This window comes from Thunnus thynnus, chromosome 14 (assembly GCF_963924715.1).
Source record: "Thunnus thynnus chromosome 14, fThuThy2.1, whole genome shotgun sequence".
NCBI lineage: Eukaryota > Metazoa > Chordata > Actinopteri > Scombriformes > Scombridae > Thunnus > Thunnus thynnus.
The window spans coordinates 11787397-11805998 of record NC_089530.1 but is presented as its reverse complement, the minus strand read 5'-3'; the positions used below and the strand labels follow the sequence as shown (position 1 = coordinate 11805998).

Below are 18602 nucleotides of genomic sequence, written 5' to 3'. Positions count from 1 at the left end.
GCCTGATATAAGGAATTGCAATAATCCAGCCTAGAAATAACAAAAGTGTGGACTAGTTTGCATCTTTTTAAGACAGGATTTGCCTGATTTTTGCAATGTTACGTATGTGAAAAAAAGGCAGTCCTTGAAATTTGTTTTATGTGGGAGTTAAAGGACATATGATGATCAAAGATAACTCCCAGATTCCTTACGGTGATGCTGGAGGCCAGCAGCACCTGGCTCTCTCACATCATTTCCACCACTGAGGTGCCCTTGAGCAAGGTACCCAACCCCATCTGTTCAGCAGCCAACAGTAACTGTGTGTGTGAAGCAGAGAGTTCATAGAAAAGACCATTCATGCTTAGCAGACCCACCTGGGATAAAAATTATTTGAAAGAATCATCTCTAACTGGAACAATATTGGCATAATTAGAGCTCAACTGGGGACAATGTTGGAATGTATTGTTATTAAAGATTGCTAGTGACAAATTACAAAGTAGATGACAAATTCCTCATTGGGGCATGAAAAAAATAATATTGATATGTGCAAATAAATGTCTACACAAATCACACAACACAATTAGGACTGATAATAATAAGGATAGTCCAAAATCATGTGCTTTTCAAGACTTTAAAGTAGTGTAACATGTATATGTTCTGTTAGGTAACATCTTTTATCTCCACTAGGGGTCAGTATTGTCATATTTCTCAATTCTGCACAGGTAACCTTTATGTTGGTGGGGTGGCTAAGGAGATGTACAAGGAGCTACCTAAACTGGTGCATGCCAAAGAGGGTTTTCAAGGTTGTCTGGCATCAGTGGATCTGAATGGGCGGCTCCCAGACTTGATGTCAGACGCTCTGGACTGTGTGGGGCAGATAGAGAGAGGATGTGAAGGTGAGTAGTCTCCCAGCTCTCTCTTAGACTCTGCTGTCGGTGACCCGATGCTGTCAAAAGTAATTTTTTTTTTTTTTCCCTGAGAGTTTACAAGGTCACACCGAAACTCTTAGTTTTATTATTGATAGATGCTTAAAAAGGAAGATGGTCTGTTATGGACTCTTATCTCAATGATAAAGTCAGGAAAGCTTTCTTTTAATTCTCTTCATTCTGGTTTCCCCTCACTATAAACAAAACTATCCTTGGGGGGTCACTGTGACACCATGTCACAAAGTACTGTATCGCTGCTCAGTCTTCTCAGTCTCATGCTTGTCCGACAAGGACACACGCATACACATACACACACTGTAAAACACACCCACCAAGGCAACCACTCTGCCAACCTGTGGCACATAATTTACCATCCATAAAGTGTGTTAGTATTCTGTTAGAATGCATCAAGCTCCGACACTTCTCCACAGGCAATCATTTCTGTTTCACTTGGCCATAATCTGATTATTCTCTCTGCCATATTTGTACTGCCAGTGTTATTTCCCATTTTATCCCCATTCTGTTTTGCTCTATGCATGCTTGCTGGATCTGAGAGTTTGCCAGAAGCAATCCTTTTGAATTATGTATGAAGCCTTTGTTGCATGCATGAATATCATTTGCCCAGTCTAATGTGTGCACCACATCCAGAGACAATATTTGATTTATTTTTCAACGTCACTCACTTAGTTTAATTTCGCAATTCATCCACTCTCTTCTATTGAGTACGCAACTTTTCATGTTCCAACATTACAAATGTAATCAAATTCAGCACCCTGTGCGGTTCTGTCAAACTTGCTGTTTTCATTTTGTGCCACACAATCAATGTTCGCTCTCAATGGAAAATGGCTCCTATGATAACACATTTATTGAATAGTGGTGATGGAGTCAGTAGGTAGAATAGGTGCTGATAGTATTGAATAAAGCAGAGGCCATTTCAAAATATGCATGAGAGGAAGTAGTTTCTCTATCACTTTAAATTTTACTGAACAGAATGGATAAAGCATATCCACTTTCCGTAATAATGACTTAATAACTGCACATTTTTATTTCATATCACTGATGCCAGTTTGAGAGTAGTTGCTGTTACAGTTTGGCTTAACCTGGCCTCTATTATACAATACAATTTCCCCCTTCTGGCTCTTTCTGAGGACAAACAATCCACCTCAATCCTCACTCTCTCTCTTTCTCTCTCTCCTGCTTCAACAGTCTGTGTTTCTGTTGTTCCATCTCTGACTTGGTGCTTTACTAACAGCTGGTATACTTTGCCTTTTCCTTTCCTATTATTTCGCTGACAAAAGTTGCATTGATGAAAGCTGACTTGCAAGGTAGATAGCTTTGTCTGTTTGATACGGAGTCTGATACCCTCCCCCACCTCCCCCCCTCCTTTGCATCTGCAATGCCTCTGCCCCCCCCCACACCTCTCCAAAGTCTCTACCTCTACACTTTCCACATCTCCCTGAGCAAGATGACTGCCTAGTTTGCCATTCACCCACCTGCCGTACGGAATGGGCTTCAGTCCCATAGGAATACAAGGACCATTACCATCTTGTATCAAAGTCTATGGGGCTCACATTTTGATTTGCACTCACACATTGTATGTTGTTTTTATTGGACATAACTTTGGTTTTTGCTATGTTACGTTTGCTTTGTTATGTTTGTTTCCCCCACATTTTTGTGAACATACACTACATGTGAGCTATATTATAGTTTTGCATGATTTATTATAGTCCTCATAACATATTACATGTTTTCTTCTGCATGAATTTCTGATAAAGAATAGTTGTTTTTTTTATTGAAACATCAATCATTTTTTTATGTTTCACATGGGATTATGTAAGTCTCATGTTCACCAGTGTCATGTTCCTGTTATAATCTTCAGCACTCTATCACTACATTTGTAAATAGGAACTGTATGTTTAACAGCATTCTTCAGTCTTTTAAGATTTAACAACATGCTGAAAAACAAATAGCACCACTGGCCAATAATTTAAGTTAATTCAGATGCATTTTGATAATAAATAGTAATATAACTACATTATAGTTACTGAATTTGTAATAAACATTAATTACAACTTAAATTTAATTATCTTCTATATCATATTTTACATTTACATAAATGAAAACTAAAAAAAAAAAGATTTTTCTTCTCATTTGTTTCAAATTGTGATATTTTAGCTACACATATTTATAAGTATGCTATTACACATCTGTTGTGCCATTGTTTACTCATAAGCCAAGTCAAGTTAAATTAGGACATTATATTTATGACACATTAGATTATGATGTGAAAGATTCATCAAATCATTAACGTACCATGTAGTTATATGCAAGTCAAATTGATATGTATATATGGATGTATTTTTGAAACATTTGTCATCATGTACGTGTTTCCAACGGCAAAATGTACAGTATGTACTGCATTTTGCATTTTTCAGCCTTGAGTGGGCTACAGCAAATGCTTAAACTATTAGTCAGTTACCATAGCTACTCCAAAGGGTGAGCAGCGGCGGCTGCGGCTACACATTAATCAGAAAAAAAGACAGCATATGAGGAGGAGATTGTGATATATGCCTGTATGAAACAGTTGAGCAACATCTTTTTAAAATCTCACAAATAAATATGCACATTGTCCTTGTAATTATAATGAGTCTACACTATGAAATGGGCAGTGATAGATTCATGCATGTAGGAGTAGATGTGTCATTATATGACGCTCATTTGTCATAAGTGCAGTGCAAATGTCCTGATTAATAATCAGCAAAAATAATAAAAGTGGTCAGAGTATAATCCTACTACAAAATAATACTGCAATTAAATAAAATATGATTAACTTTTGATTTATTTTTTTAAACAATGGAAATAACTTGCCAGCATTCATCCATACTAACCTTTTTCCATTCCACTAACATTCCTCCAACAGCTTAAGTAGCTCAGCATCACTGTCACACCAACAGTCAGACGATACAGTCCGTACAGCTGCATCCTTACTGCACATTGGCTCAGACTGACCAGCTGATTGATGGGATGTCAGAAAGGATAGAAGCACAAACAAGAAGATTAAACGCATGACTGTAAACACATATTGAAAAAATGTCACATGGCTTCTTTTCAGGCTACTTTAAAAGCAAAGGGGTAAGTCAGGGGGCCCTTCTGCTAAAGAACTGAGTTGTCTTATGCTCCCCATCCACAGATGGTAATAACATGCATCTTGCTCACACAAGCCATCTCAACAAACGGTTGACAGTTTGGAGAAAGGAAAGAGAAAGAAAGGAAATCTGGACCACAGTGTTCACTGTTTATGGTGGAAATATAATCAAGTAACATCACATTAAGACACATTTTAAACACACGCTTCTCTACATGTTGAAGCCAGATGTAACTTAATGCCTGCCTTTCTAGTTAACATTTTGTATTCTACCTTCTTAAATGTAAAAAATAAAAAACATAAATTTCTAATGGCGGTTTAATCCAAGCATTAAAATTATTTGAACTTATTTCAATACCTCAGATGTTTTTTTTTATGCTGTTTTTGTCCATGAGTGATGTTTGCTTGTCTCTGTATTCTGAATACAAATAAATTCACAGAGGGTTCAGGCAGGCAGCTGACAATCTGGACAGTTCTGTAGAAAGAATATGATTAAATGCACTGCTGTTAGTGTATTTGCATAGCATATGCGTATTTGTTCTGTATATGCTTAATTCCATTCGCAAAAGGCTGTGTTGTTTTGCGTGCCATCTAATTTTACTATAGTCAGGCTACAGACTACTTACTTGTATTATCAGAGTCTGCTCACCCTGTCGCTATTTGTCTCCATGCTTAGGTCCCAGCACTACGTGCCAAGAGGACTCCTGTGCCAACCAGGGTGTGTGCCTCCAGCAGTGGGAGGGTTTCAGCTGTGACTGCAGCATGACGACATTTGGAGGACCTCTGTGTAATGACGGTAAGATTCCAGCTCCTACCTCTTAACTCTCTGAGTACAACAAGTTTTTGCTTCTTTTTTTTTATAATTATTTTATTTGAGTCCGACAAGTACATAGTAAACATGCATTTTGTCATACCCGGTGAGGCCTCTCCATAATAACAGATGACGGGTCTTTTCATTTTATTCAAATCACATTTCATGTCATCTCACTGCATTGGATGCGTAATTCTTTCCATCTGTTAAGCTAATTAAATGTGTCCAGGAAACTCTTGGTGTCAGATGTTTAAAGGTGGGTGTTATCATCAACAGCAGAGCCATTTTTATCCCATGGTTTCACACAGCATCCGTATTCCAGCTCATTATTGTTTCCTGACTGCGTGCTATATTTGTGTCCTCAAGAAGCACAAGTTTTGCCAGCAATATGACGCATTTGCTTTCTAAACTTTTAGATCAAAGTTATGGCCCAAACAGCATCAACTGTTTGTGATTGATATATTGTAACTCGGTCTATTAGAATACATCTTGACATTGCTTTTATTTCAGTAGCTCTGCTTTGAATGTTTAATGTCTTCACCGAGCGAGCTGAGAACTGCTGAGACTCTGTCAGGCAGAAACTTGCTCATAATGTGACATCTGGCTGACTGTTCAGTGAAAGCTCTTTAAAGTTTGAGAGATGAACCACTAGAGGGAGCAACAAACATTGTGTTCTGCTAAATAAAACATCAAGTCAAACAAGCAAAAAAAAAAAAAAGACAGCAACAAAAAGATGCACTTAATGTTTTCTACAATTTCTCCAGAATGCCTTCTGTTGATGAGCAATGCACTGACCAGTACCAATTACATCACACACACCATAAAAATTCTCACAAACTTTGAGCCACAAGATGCAGTTTAAAAGTTATGTGATATTAATCTCTCTTAAAGACATTTAAATGGGAATTCGGTTTGAGGGATTTTGTGTCATTAATGTTGCTTTTGAGAGAACAACGCTAATGTCTGCTACACCTTTAGAAAATTGGCTACTTTCTTATGCAAAACATGCACAGGGGATTTTGTTTGGTCATTATTTTCTTCTGCGGTGGTTCACACAGTAAGGGGTGAATGGGCAAAGTGCTGAACTGCATTAAGGAGAAAAGAACAGAGTGGGCACTCTGGAGATGACACAAAAGCAGAAGAGAGAGCACCATAAATGTTAATGCATTCTGTGTCACTTCTACCAGCTTGATAAGACCCCATCTTTTGTCATCAACAAAAAGTGTTAATAGATTCCCATGCAGCCTTATACACTGAACATACCTGCTGCCTATGATAACACTTCAAGGATTCTTCTGTACATGACGTGTGCTTGAGAGTAGCTTGTCGGGGGCATTGACTGGACTGTTAACAATCGGGGGCTGAGTTCAGATTCTTCTCCATCAAAAACCTTTTAAAAACGTACTTCTAAATAAACTGATTCCATGTATTTTTTTTTTTTCTTGCATGTCAGGGCTACACACTGCTTAAAAATGTGAAAATTGGAAAAGGAAGGAAGCATTTGGATTTGATTTACCATATAATTGGAAAATTCCAGCCATTAGAATGTCTCAAACCAAAATGAGCGTTATATGAGACACCTACTACCATTATTACTACACCTACATGATGGAAAATCCTCAAAACCCATAAAACAATGGCAATTTCACAAATGAGAGTTGAAAATGGCTAACTATTCAAAGTGACTGAGTAAACTTTCATAATTTGGTTGCAAAGTCATTGCTGATCGACCTACTTGATATGAACCACAATTCCCACCTCAGTGGTACAGGTAGTAAAACATGAGAAAATATTGTTACCTGTGGAAAAATGAAGAGAATGACTGAATTCTGTCTTTTTAAAATTATAACATCTGGTTAAATTGAGCAGAATCATTGATTCTTCTTAGCCCAACTTTGTTAACTAGTAGGTCTAACTAGGGTCTATTTGGATTCATGTAACTCAGGTAACATGGGTTTTTCTATTTAGTCTAGTTTCTATCAACGTTGAATGGAAAGGTGTTTAGCTGCCTGTCAAAGACACTACAGAGTGTGAGGAGGACAGAACAAAGGCAATGGCAACTTTTTTTTCCTCATTAGAGGATGTTTGTACCACTGCTTGAGCTCCAACCCCTTTACCGGTAAAAAATCTTGGTATATCCATTTTTGTCCTCACACTGACTGACTGTGTTGCATAGTAACACCATCAACTGAAGGATGGACAGAGACCTGTCAGCCAATAAGGCACGAGTATTTCCACGTATTTTCCTGTAAACCTTCTCTGGTTGGTCTTGCCTCCGTTCTGTTCGCTGATACAACACTGCCATCTTCTTTAGTGACACACCGCTAAAAGTAGAGAATTATTTGGGGCTTAAGAAGAAATCTTCGTGGCTACAGCCCCAAATGCCCAAACCAGGCAACGCCTATGTAGCTCGTCCTGATCTCAGCCATTCTCGGCTCATTTTACTCTCCCTTTCATTCCTCAGACTGTGTTTGTATCAACAGAGGAGTAGGGCTGTGCTGGAGGTGATGAGGGATATTTTTGATGAACTCCTCATGAACCTTCCTTGTGCATTAAAGGAAGAAAAAAATGCAGTTTGGAACTTTTTTTTTTTTCTCTTTCTTCCTGTCATACATATTCATCTCTAGCAGACCCATAGAGCTCATTTACAGCACTGGGAGCAGAGTGGCTCACAGGATATGTATGCATATATTATATCTGAGTAAATGTGCTCTATACCTGCTGAGTCTAGTTACTGTAGTTAGTCTCATTATGCCTGCTGACCTGACAAAACAATAGGACGGATCAATGCGTAGGCCCGCGAGATGCAATATGTAACCATAAAAAACATACTCTCCAAGAAATCTCTTTCACTGAACTGAACTAGTCCTCAGAATAGTGATGCAAGACAGCCTCACTCTGCCAAGGAAAATCTATGAGTAGAAAAAAAAACATGAAGCTGGAGATGGTTGGGTTTTATCTGTGTTGATGGATTGTCATGGGGATAGAGGAGGAGGGAGCAGCAAAAGAACGAGAGAAGCAACTCTGAGGAAAATATCACTTTTTACCAGATATATTTGCATAAGCTGAAATGCAGGCAATTTACAACAGAGCAATGGGTCTCTGAGAAAGCAACTTACATGGGGAGCGCACTGTATTTCCAGATATTTCTCTAGTGGGTAGTCTTGGCACCCTTCCTTCTTACAAGGAGAAAAACTCCATTTCACAGCCCTTGGCCCCATAACATTTACAGCCAGGGTGCATTGAATGGCTGTCAGTCACAATTCAGAAGGGAACTAATATAATATCTGAAAGAACAATACTGTCTCAGTGATCAGCTTAAGTAAATTCAACATGTAAATCATTCTGTGCTGAATATTGTATATTATTAAGTGTGTGCAGTTCCCTGTAAATCCATTGTCAAGCTGCTTTTTGTACAATATTCAATCACTAAATTCAGCTGTAGTGCACTCAATTTTGTTTTATTTATTTATTTTTGTGTTTTATGATTTTGTTAATACATTGTCAATTACTATTTTAGGAACTAGTAAATCTTTAAGAATCAATGTCAAAGACAGATAGCAGCTCTTAGTATTTCCTTTGGGAATATGTCTTTTAAGATGATGATGTGAGATGAGATGATGATGTGGTTTTGACTGAAAAAAAAACACATTTGTTCTTACATTTTCATTTGATTTAAATATATATGCATATATATTGTGTATTTATATAATTTAACCAAAAGTGAATGAGGGTATGTAATCTGAAATGCTGTATATTTTCCTAATTGCTTATTTGTTATTCAGTATTTGATAGTTTACAATCAGCTCAAATTACCGTAAAATACTTAGACAAAATTACCAAACATATGGCTCTCTAAATGATATTTTTTTCTCCTGAGGTCTTCAGCTATACAGAGAGAAATTGGTTATCAGTGAGTTGGCATAGTGAGCAGGGGAAATTAAGAGAAGTGTTTGGGAAATGAGCATAGTTGAGTGGCGAGTCCTTTAAATCCTTTCAACACATGCAGCTTTCCAACTGTTTTGTCCTGTGGGGGATGTGGACCAACAAATTGTATAAGAAAGAGAAGAGAAAGAGCATCAGTGAGATCATCCAGTGATTTATTTTCCTTCTTTCAGATACAATTTTGATACCCCATGTTATTAAAAAGTATCTTTTAGTAAAAGAGAGGACGAAATCATGTATTTGATTACCAATCAGTGAAGTGGTTCAGCCTTTGTTTGAGTATCTTCACATGGCTTTTTCTACCTTTCCGCAACAGAGAGCGTATTGCAAGTGCATATAGACACGTATTTTGCACTGGGTTTAATTTTTCAGAACAGCTCACTATTTTCTGACTGTGCTTTGAGTGTGTTATGATAAAAGTATTTCAACTTTTCAGTAAAGCATTGCACCTTTCCCTCCAGAATGATCGGCGAAATGACGACACCGATATAAAAACAATCTTTAGATCATCATCTCCCCAACACTTCATCCCAGTAATACGCCAGTACTTGTTTAGAATGAACTACGGACACGGTGTCTTAGATTTGTATTTATAGAACCAATTATCCCCACTGGATACCTACGGTCAGTGTAACTGCAAAAGGAAAAAAAAACACAAAGCATATAAAGCTCAGTGGCCAAGATGAATCAGATTTCTCTCATGTATCATGCATGTGTAATGATTTAGGACTGTTGTGAAAGCATGCATTTGGTCTCATCACTACAAGCAGTTTTTCATGCCAGCAGGAATAAATTGGCATGTACAACACATATTAGCTATTACCCCAGACAAGAGATACAAACTGTATGTATTTATGTGTAGTGATGTCATCGGTGCTTTTCTGCGTTACCATGCAGACATTCCCAGTGCCTCCTCCCGAGCTTAGAGTGAGTTAATATTGCCATATTGCATTTTGTCTTCTCTGTAAGGTCCACTGGGGCTTGAAAAAAGTGTTCTAGTTTTCATTCAGAAGCTGGCTTGGATGCCATGCTTGTGTTTGTGTTCGTGGGACTTAAACTTCAGTCTAGACATCCTGAGGGAGTTTGCCTGCAGTGGTCAAGCATCTGAGGGTAATGCACAGAGACAAACAGAATGGTGTTTGCTGTTGACCTTAAGTGGGTCGAGAAGAGGCTACAGCGAGGGGTATGCCTGGCCTTCACGCAATTTTAGTCTCGCCTGGTTGCTCTTCCACCCAGTCCTATAGCCAGAGCTATTAGTGCCATGTCAATATTGTATCAACAATGAAGGTTGTGTGTGGGTCTAGTCTCCATCGTCCCTGCCCAAGGGCCAAAGACGAACTCATCCCACTTGATTCCTAATGTGTCTGAGTCATATCTCATTCTTGTGTCTTTGTACCTCGAGAATAGTCCGTCTGGGCCCCCGGCTGTTATCTACTATATGATCTGCATTGTACTTTGGTCTGATTTTTCTAGAGCACACAGAAGAAAGTAGAAGGACCCTATTTCTGTCATGTGCCTCCTCTTCTTGTGGTCTAAAAGACAGCTACCATGTAGCTCTCACACTGACATGTTTGTTGCATCACTTCAAAAAGCAAGAATAAATATTTTAAGAAGACGCTCAAAATCTAGGAAATATAAGAAAGGTACAAAAAGAGAAAAACAATCCACAGACTGTGTTTTCGTGACATGTTTGTAGTAAAGAGATGCTCTTCCTAACAGGAAATACAGCTCAAAATCAAAATGTGATGAGGAGAATAACTATCAGCAGGGTCGTCTATGACAAAATTAAAAAAAAAACAAAAAGCTGTGACAATAAGCACAAGCTGCAACCACTGAACGCTGATGCAGTCAATTAAAGTTACAGAATAGCATCATGACAGTGCAGTAGTATACATCAGTGCTGTCAGTAGCAATACCAATTTTACTACAATTTTTGTCTCCAGTGTCTAAATTGTTGTAGTCAAATTAGTCAAGAATAGCATAATATAATTCACATGAGTAAAGTTTTGCCCCAGTTAAGTCTGTAAATATTCAGGTGTGTTCCTAGAATTTCCTTTTCACACAAAATAGGGCAGTGGTGTTTCAGTTCCGCTGTGATGTTCCTCCAGATTTAAGATGTAGATAAAAGCACTCAGGCAGACAGGCAGTACAGCAGACAATTTTGTCCCATCCTACTGTGCTGGCACGCAAGGATTAGACCACTTAGTTTGGTTTCAATCAATACAAGGAGACTCCCAGTCCAGTACTGAGGCCAAGGGGGGTATGAGGCACTGGAGTAAACAGCCTGCTGTCACATCGCAGTAATGTTCTCTTTGCCCTGGATGTGGTCCTCTTTTGATGCAGCTCAGCGAAACAAATCTATGGATCTGAAAATATTTGGGCTTCAGCGTGTATTGAACGCTTGGCCTAGCTTTGAACAGCCATTGTGCCCCAAGACATAAGAGAAGCAGTCTTAAGTGCTTCTGTGTGTTCACTTCAGTAGCCATCCCCCTCAAATGTGCTTACAAGAATTGCAGCGCCTCCAATGTACAATCAAATAACCATTCTGTGTTATCTTTGGTGAAAATCTGTAAAACAATGAATTCATTTTTAACAAAAAAAGACAAATGCGTGATCAAGTAAGTAACACTCTCGTGTACACATACAACATATATACAAAACATTATAAGAGTGAATGTAGATATAGTATGCTCATATCAACAGCCTTCAATGATGAATTTGGGGATGTTCTATATATTTTTCTTGCTGTCAACAAATCCCATGAAAAGACCAAAACCAAACATTTTGTTTGCTTATCATACAGTATGCGCCAGCCCCTGAAGCTACAGTACATAGGAGGATGTGGATCTGCACTTATTTCCACACATATTCCTGTAAGCTGTTCTAGATGGAAACAAAGTTGGATTGTCCCTGAAGATCACTGCTGAGAAAAAAATAAAGGAAGATTTATTATTTTGTCCTCTTTTTGTTCCCGTTACTGTCACTTCCTCCACCTCTGTCTCATCTCAACTCAATACTAGTGGTCACTATCTGGCCTAATTATTTTCAATAACTTCCTCATGCTGATTGGGTTGAATATAAATGGGTTTCTGTGCCAGGAAGCAACAGCCATATGTGGACGAAGGCTGTTGGCATGGAAACCAGGTCTCGTTTCACCCCATAGTGGATGTTGTAACATGTCTGTAACTTTGCCCAAGCAGTGAGGTCTCCGCAGGAAGCGGCTTAGAATCACTCTCAATCTTTTAGCCGGCCTGGTAGAATATCGAAGGCTCATAAGTTTAACTTGCACACACAGACACATGACTTAATAGCTCACTTGGCTGATGGTAAACCATAGCATACAGCTGTGAGGCCGCATGTCCCTTGCTTATTATGTGATGTAGCGTCACGCTGGCACAGCGGCATTAGTATGGAGGAGCAGCGGTGTGCGACATATTTCAGATTACTTCATAAGACCACGCCGCTGTTCATATGGTGTTCCAAAGATCTATCGTGCCCTCAACAACAAACTCAGCTGTGAAGATTTTTTTTAGAGAGTTTCTAGACATTATTTTTTGTGTCAATGAACAGCATGCGGTCAGATCAGAACATTGCACACATTTAGTTGCCTTCATTGTGATCTCTGCTGTAATCAGAGTCACATCTAGAAGTCGTTGCACTGCAGTGGTGAGAACCTAATCTTTGAGGTGTTTTTATTAATTGGTAGCCCAGAGGGCCATGTTGACAGGAAATAAGAAGCTGTTGTTTCTCCACAACACAATACTAATTAAAGTGTTGACTAGAAGACAGAGTATCTGCTAAACTACCCTGCTGGGTGATACAATGACACTGTGAATATTCCCCTCTTGCATAAATTCAGGCTATTGAACATGACACCCAGGATGACTATGGCAAGAATATAAAACATCTCTTAAAAAAAAAAACCCCAAAAGATTGTTTGCTTGTACTAAACAGTTGAAAAAGTTTTGATTTCTTCAGTTGACTGTCTATGAATAATTGCAGTCAGAAGTCATTTAAATGAAGACAGTATTGATTTTTACTACAGTGACTTGCAAATTGAGATGCTGATGGACATTGTAATTTTCCGAGTGGCAGGAAGTAGCGGTGGGTTTTTTCTGTAGTTAGAAACAAACTATAAATATTTATGTTATTCACTGTATTAGAGAGTACTCAGCAACTGTGAGTAATATGTCGGCCTCATTTGGCAGGGAAAAGGTCAGAGTCACCATTATCAGCATGTGCAGAGGCAGAGAGAACTAGATAATCTCAGTATCTCACGAATGAAGCAAATTCAATTCAATTACTACAAATGCAACTTACTCAGGTACTTCCTATAAGAAAGAGTCTTGAACATTTTTAGATGCAGAAGGTTAGATTTTGGAAATCACACCACTGATCTGCTGCTGAATATGAAGTTAAAAAAAAGGCAAAAAGAAGAGGTTAGTGTTGAATAGAGTTTGCAGTTTTGGTTTGTTTTGTCATTATATTTTTCACACTGCACAATAGTTATTATTATGTAACTATGTGACAGACCTGCTTGGACGTTCATTTTTTTTTCTAGCATTCCAACTGGGAAAATGCAGCCTGAACAGAAAGACTGAGTTTCTATAATTATTGGTATAATGACAAATCTATTATGTCCTCAGCGACCTGTGGAGCAGGAGGTTGGTGAGTTAGAGAGCTCCAACTGTGACCACGGATCTACAGGGCTCCGCTGCACCAACTCCTGCTGTGATATTGTCATGTTGACAACATGCCACATGACAAGTCTGATTGAGTGTAATTTACTGTGCAATCAAAACTTTACAAACTCTACATTAACCCGTCTAAATTATGAAACAGTTTTTTGTGCGGAAAATGATTTGCATCCACACCGGGTTGTTTGTGAAGAGACCTCTGCTCACAGTTACACATTAAAAATGGCTAAATCTCTTCCTCTTCATCCTCTTTTCAGTTGGCAAACAGCAAGCATCACAGCTTACTAAGTAGTGAGACAGACAGCCCAGCTGATCAAATAATTAACTTATGATTGTGACATTGTTTGACAAAATCAACATAAATGCAGGTTAATGACAACAGCTGTGCTGTATGATTGCTTATATTGACAGTTAAGATGTGTGACAGACAAAAGTTAGACGATAGAAAATGATCTTAACTTTGCTGGTTATTCTCCTGAGTCTCCTCCTTCTCTCTATACAGCAGTATAGTACAAGTACAATATAGTTTTAATTGGTATCCACATTATTTATCATGTTAACCAACAATCACTCCCAAGCTGCTGCACCGCAATGACAAAATCATTATTTTATAATTGACGTCATCTGACAAAATCAACATAAATTCAGATTAATGACAACAGCTCTGCCGCAACTGTATATTGACATTTAAAATGAACGATCACAGAGAAAGTTAGAAGCAACTAAAGGTTGTCTTCTTAACTTTCCTGGCACACAGCCCTGACCCTCACTGAGCAGCTTACATCATTGTTTTGCAAAAGCTTTGTTTACCCCAAACACGCTGAAACACCAAGCAGGCATTTTAAGATTTACACACTCTGGAGACTGTTTTTGGAAAAGCTCTGCTGGGGGGGGAGAGAAATACTGTTTTAGTCTGGATGGAGAGCTGTTCACAAATTTAACTGACGTATTGTGGATGTATTCTTGGTCTACGCCTCTTTTTATCTGCTAAGCATATGCAGAGGAAAAAAGAAAAACCTCTTGCTCTATTTATGTATTTCTGTTTATACAGTCTTGTCCATATGTCTAAGTGTCCTTGAGCAAGACACTGAACACCAAGTCGCTCCTGATGGGCAGGTCAGCACAATGCACGGCAGCTCGGCAGTCGTCGGTGCGTGTGAATGGGTGAATGAGAGAAAAAATTGTAAAGCGCTTTCTCCAAAGGTAGAACGGCGCTATATAAGTGCAGTAACCATTTTACCATTTATCTGTGGTAAGATGTAGGCCTCCATGTGAGGACATTGCGAATGTGCCAGTGATGTTGTTTGTGTTAAAGTTTAGTCTAATGAACGTCACCAACACTGCAGCAGGCTTCATTTTCCATTTCAATGAGACCACTGCGGTCCTGTTGCAGAGGGATCATTTTTTGCTTTATGTATTTCCTGCACAAAAGTTCTGCCTCAGTTTCTTCGACAGCACAAAGCAACTTCATCTGCCAACACACCAGGTTGGCCAACGTACCTTGAAGGAGAGAGCAATTGTCATGACGAACTTTGCATAGTTGTACAACTTGTCCTTACAAAGAAACAGAAGAACATACACCGTAGTGTAGTGTCTTGGCTTTTGATAATCATGTTGTACACCAAGATATCCCACTGCATTGTTTTCCAGTAGTGCTGGTGTTGGTGTTAAAGCCCCCTATGTTCCAAATTAAGCACAGACCTGGAGAAACACTCAGACACGTTTTGTAGATAAATGTAGATGTGGTAAACTATAGGACATATGCCTGCAGTAAAGCCACAGGAGTATCTAGATAAACTTGTAAAACGCTGTCACAAAGATAATGAACAAGCCTTTGTTTCAAGAGGAGCTTGCCAGTCAGTCTTCATAGCAAACAAACAACTGTTTAGTATGTCTGAGCGTAGCCGTGTGCTCCAGGTAATATTAAACATATGCACGAAGGGATTAGACAATGCAAACTCTCCCCTCTTTCTCCATTAAGGCAAGGTCAACCAAACTTCGAAAACCGTCCTCGACCTCAACTAACTTCTCAAGTGTTTATGCATAAAGGACAGATTTTATGTGCGGCACTACTCATATCTGCTCTTATCTGTAGACGGCTAGGGTGGAGGAGAGCACACACACAGATCACTCAATGTCTCGGCCAAAGTCAGTCCCAGCGATACAGCTGTCTTGACTCAGTGATTTAAGGAGGAAACCTGCTTAATAGGCTTTAAAGATACTTTTGACAGAATCTTTGGTGCTGGGCTGCCACCCACAAGCAGCCTTGCAGAACAAATCACTGGATGGTTCCTCCTTGCCCACTCTATTAAGGAGACATTGTAGGAAAGGGTGGAGGAAAAAAAAGAACTTTCATTACAAGAGATATTTCTGTGCATCAGACTTTCTGTGACTAGGATTCACATAAAAGCAAGAGTTTTTCATTTCTACTTTCATTATGGTGAACTTGATATTACATATTCTACCAGCTGTGTTTCTAATGTAATGGAGAACGTGAAATGCATTCAGCAGACAGAAGTCTAGAGGTAGCATAAGGCCAATTCTACATCTCAATTGTTTTTTAGGCACGAGGAACTAGATGCAGTCAAGCCTCAATGCAACTTCATGCAGACACACTCGAGTCACGCTGCCTCACTCGCTCTGTACGTGACACACTTTTCACGGAAACGCATTGCGTGCTGTACTATAGGCCATTGGCTATTCATATTCATATACCAAGCCTTCATTTGGACATGAATGCCTCTGTATACCCTGGAAGACTCGGCACTGGCGGCTTCCTGCGCTGCTTTCCATTGGATTTTGTTGCATGCATTAGGTGTCACCATCATTGAGAATGTAAAAATGTTTGTCCCCACAACTTTCCTCGAATTAAACTAAATATTTGTGATAAATAGCTTTAGTCTTACCATTTGACAAACTTGTCAGCGCACAGTTAATTGCATTTTCATTCATTCAAGTAGAAAATCTATTCCTCCTCCACAGTGTGAAGCAGCACAATGAAATTTGCTTGTATTTATTTGACCAATCACGCCAAATGACCATTTTACTCAACTATTGCAACTAAAAACAACACACGTCGCAGCAACAGATCTCCATACGGCCTGCGACATGTGCCTGCCACCTAAGCGCACCACGACTAGTGTCGGAAAACCTGCTGCTTGTTGGGACCGCAGAGTGGTCCCCTCTGTCTGCTCAAAGCAATAGTTGCATTACTTTCATAATGTTGGTTTATTCAAGGACATTGGCGATACATTCGGAAGCCCCTGCCTATGAAATCTCCTCTTTTTGAACCCAAGTCCAAAGGCACTCCTTTCCAAGATCGCTGCCATCCTGCAATGTCAAAGAAGTTTCATCTTACCACTGTTTGGTCTGCCCAGCCAGCTAAGAAGAAAACCTAGTTGGCAGTGGGAGGAACTGACCCAGTATGTGCCACTCCCTGCGGCTGTTCAAACGTACTGTTCAAAACAGTATTCCGACTTCAAAATAACAATTTCCTTTACCAAATCCTGCATGGTGTCCTTCTCCTGCCTGTGTCCATCCAAGGCTCACCCCTCTGCGCTTGCCTACCATGCAGGAGACATTGCTCAGCTGCTCCTCTTCATCTTTCTCCACTCCCACACGTCCCAATATGGTTCAGAAGCATCAGCCATTTTGAAACCACCTCAGCTTTGTCTCTTTGTCCACGGGAGGAGTTCTACCAGAACAGTTTGCCTAACGCAACCTTTATTACCTTACGTCACCTGCTGTTTCCACACAGCAGCACAATACTTCTTAATCTCCAGCGGTGCGTATTTCTAACAGAACAGCTTCGCATGTGAAGCCCGTGTGAAGTACAGCTTCTGCGATGTCTGCCATAAAAGATGAGAGCCACGAGAGACCACACAACCACCTGATTTGTGTGAAGGCTCATCTTATTCATCTGATCCGTGCGTCTTGAATAATTCGATGTTACTTGAATGATTCAACAGAGATAGGACTAAAATAATACACGGCGACTGATACTTGAAATGTATGAGTATGACATCACATGTCATGAAATTGAAGTCTCAATTGAGTTTAAAGTGCATTTTGAATGAATAACACTGGGAAAGAAGAGCAGTTGTAGGAGTACTCATTGATTAAACTTTGTGTATGGAGGAGAGGCTACTCTATGTGGAGGGATCCTCACTCGACTACGACTAGCACTGTAGAATGCCTTTGTATTTAAAGAGCTATATTTCTGATGATGTTTTCAAAGCGCCTCTCTGAAGAGCATGATTTTTTTTATATGATTTATTTAGTAGTTTTGTTCCAAAAGGAATGAACTTCATTCAAGAGGAGGCAAGAGACTTTTGAGAGGAATGGAAAGCTGTTTGTTTATAAATACTTTCGTATTCAGAAGAAGACATTTTTCTCCCCACTAAACCACTTTGTTGTCCCAGTTAGGAGCACAGCAGAGGGGTTCGTTAACAAAGAAGCTGTGGCCTCCTGAAGGCAGACACAGTCCGTCCTTGACCTGCTCAGGATGAAGCACTCTGAGCAGGGGACTGATGTACTTGGGACGGATTTCAGCAGAGACAGACAGACAGAGACAGACACAGTGGCCCGGTGGCCCACTGCATCTTGGGAACTGTCAAAGGAGATAGAGAGAAAGCCTCCGGAAAGCTGCCGACCTGTGGCCCCTATCTCTCTCACTGACAGTTAGGATTTGGTTTATGCATTCGCAGACACATCTTCGTCACACATACACACACCCACTCACTGACACACACGTAAATACGTACGTACGCATGGATGCAGACGCACACACACACACACACACACACACACAACCTTTATTTGCACTTACGTACAAGGTTTTTTGAATGTTATTTTCTCTGCACTGGATCTTAATGTGTATTTAAATGGATTTATGGAAATGACTAACACTGTTGTGGCATCGCTTATGCATTAGGAGGAAAAAAAATGACGGTTCGTCACATCAGCCAGATTCCAAAGCATCCCTCGCCAGCAGAATTCATTGAGTGAAAGGAGTGAAAGGAGCCTATTGGCAATACAAACAGCTCAGTGTGCAATGAAAAAAAACAAGAAAAAAAAAAACATCTGTTTATCTTCCATAT

The 18602-nt window shown here is 39.5% G+C and overlaps 1 protein-coding gene across 10 annotated transcripts in view; it reads left to right on the top strand.

The window, feature by feature from the left end:
- Positions 1 to 18602, top strand: part of LOC137196888 (neurexin-1a) — a 270048-nt gene that overhangs the window by 134028 nt on the left and 117418 nt on the right. For all 10 annotated transcript variants that reach the window (XM_067609836.1, XM_067609837.1, XM_067609835.1 and 7 more), the window contains 2 exons: positions 702 to 875; positions 4727 to 4846. In XM_067609836.1, coding sequence (XP_067465937.1) covers positions 702 to 875; positions 4727 to 4846 — 294 coding nt within the window. The remainder of the gene's footprint in view (positions 1 to 701; positions 876 to 4726; positions 4847 to 18602) is intronic.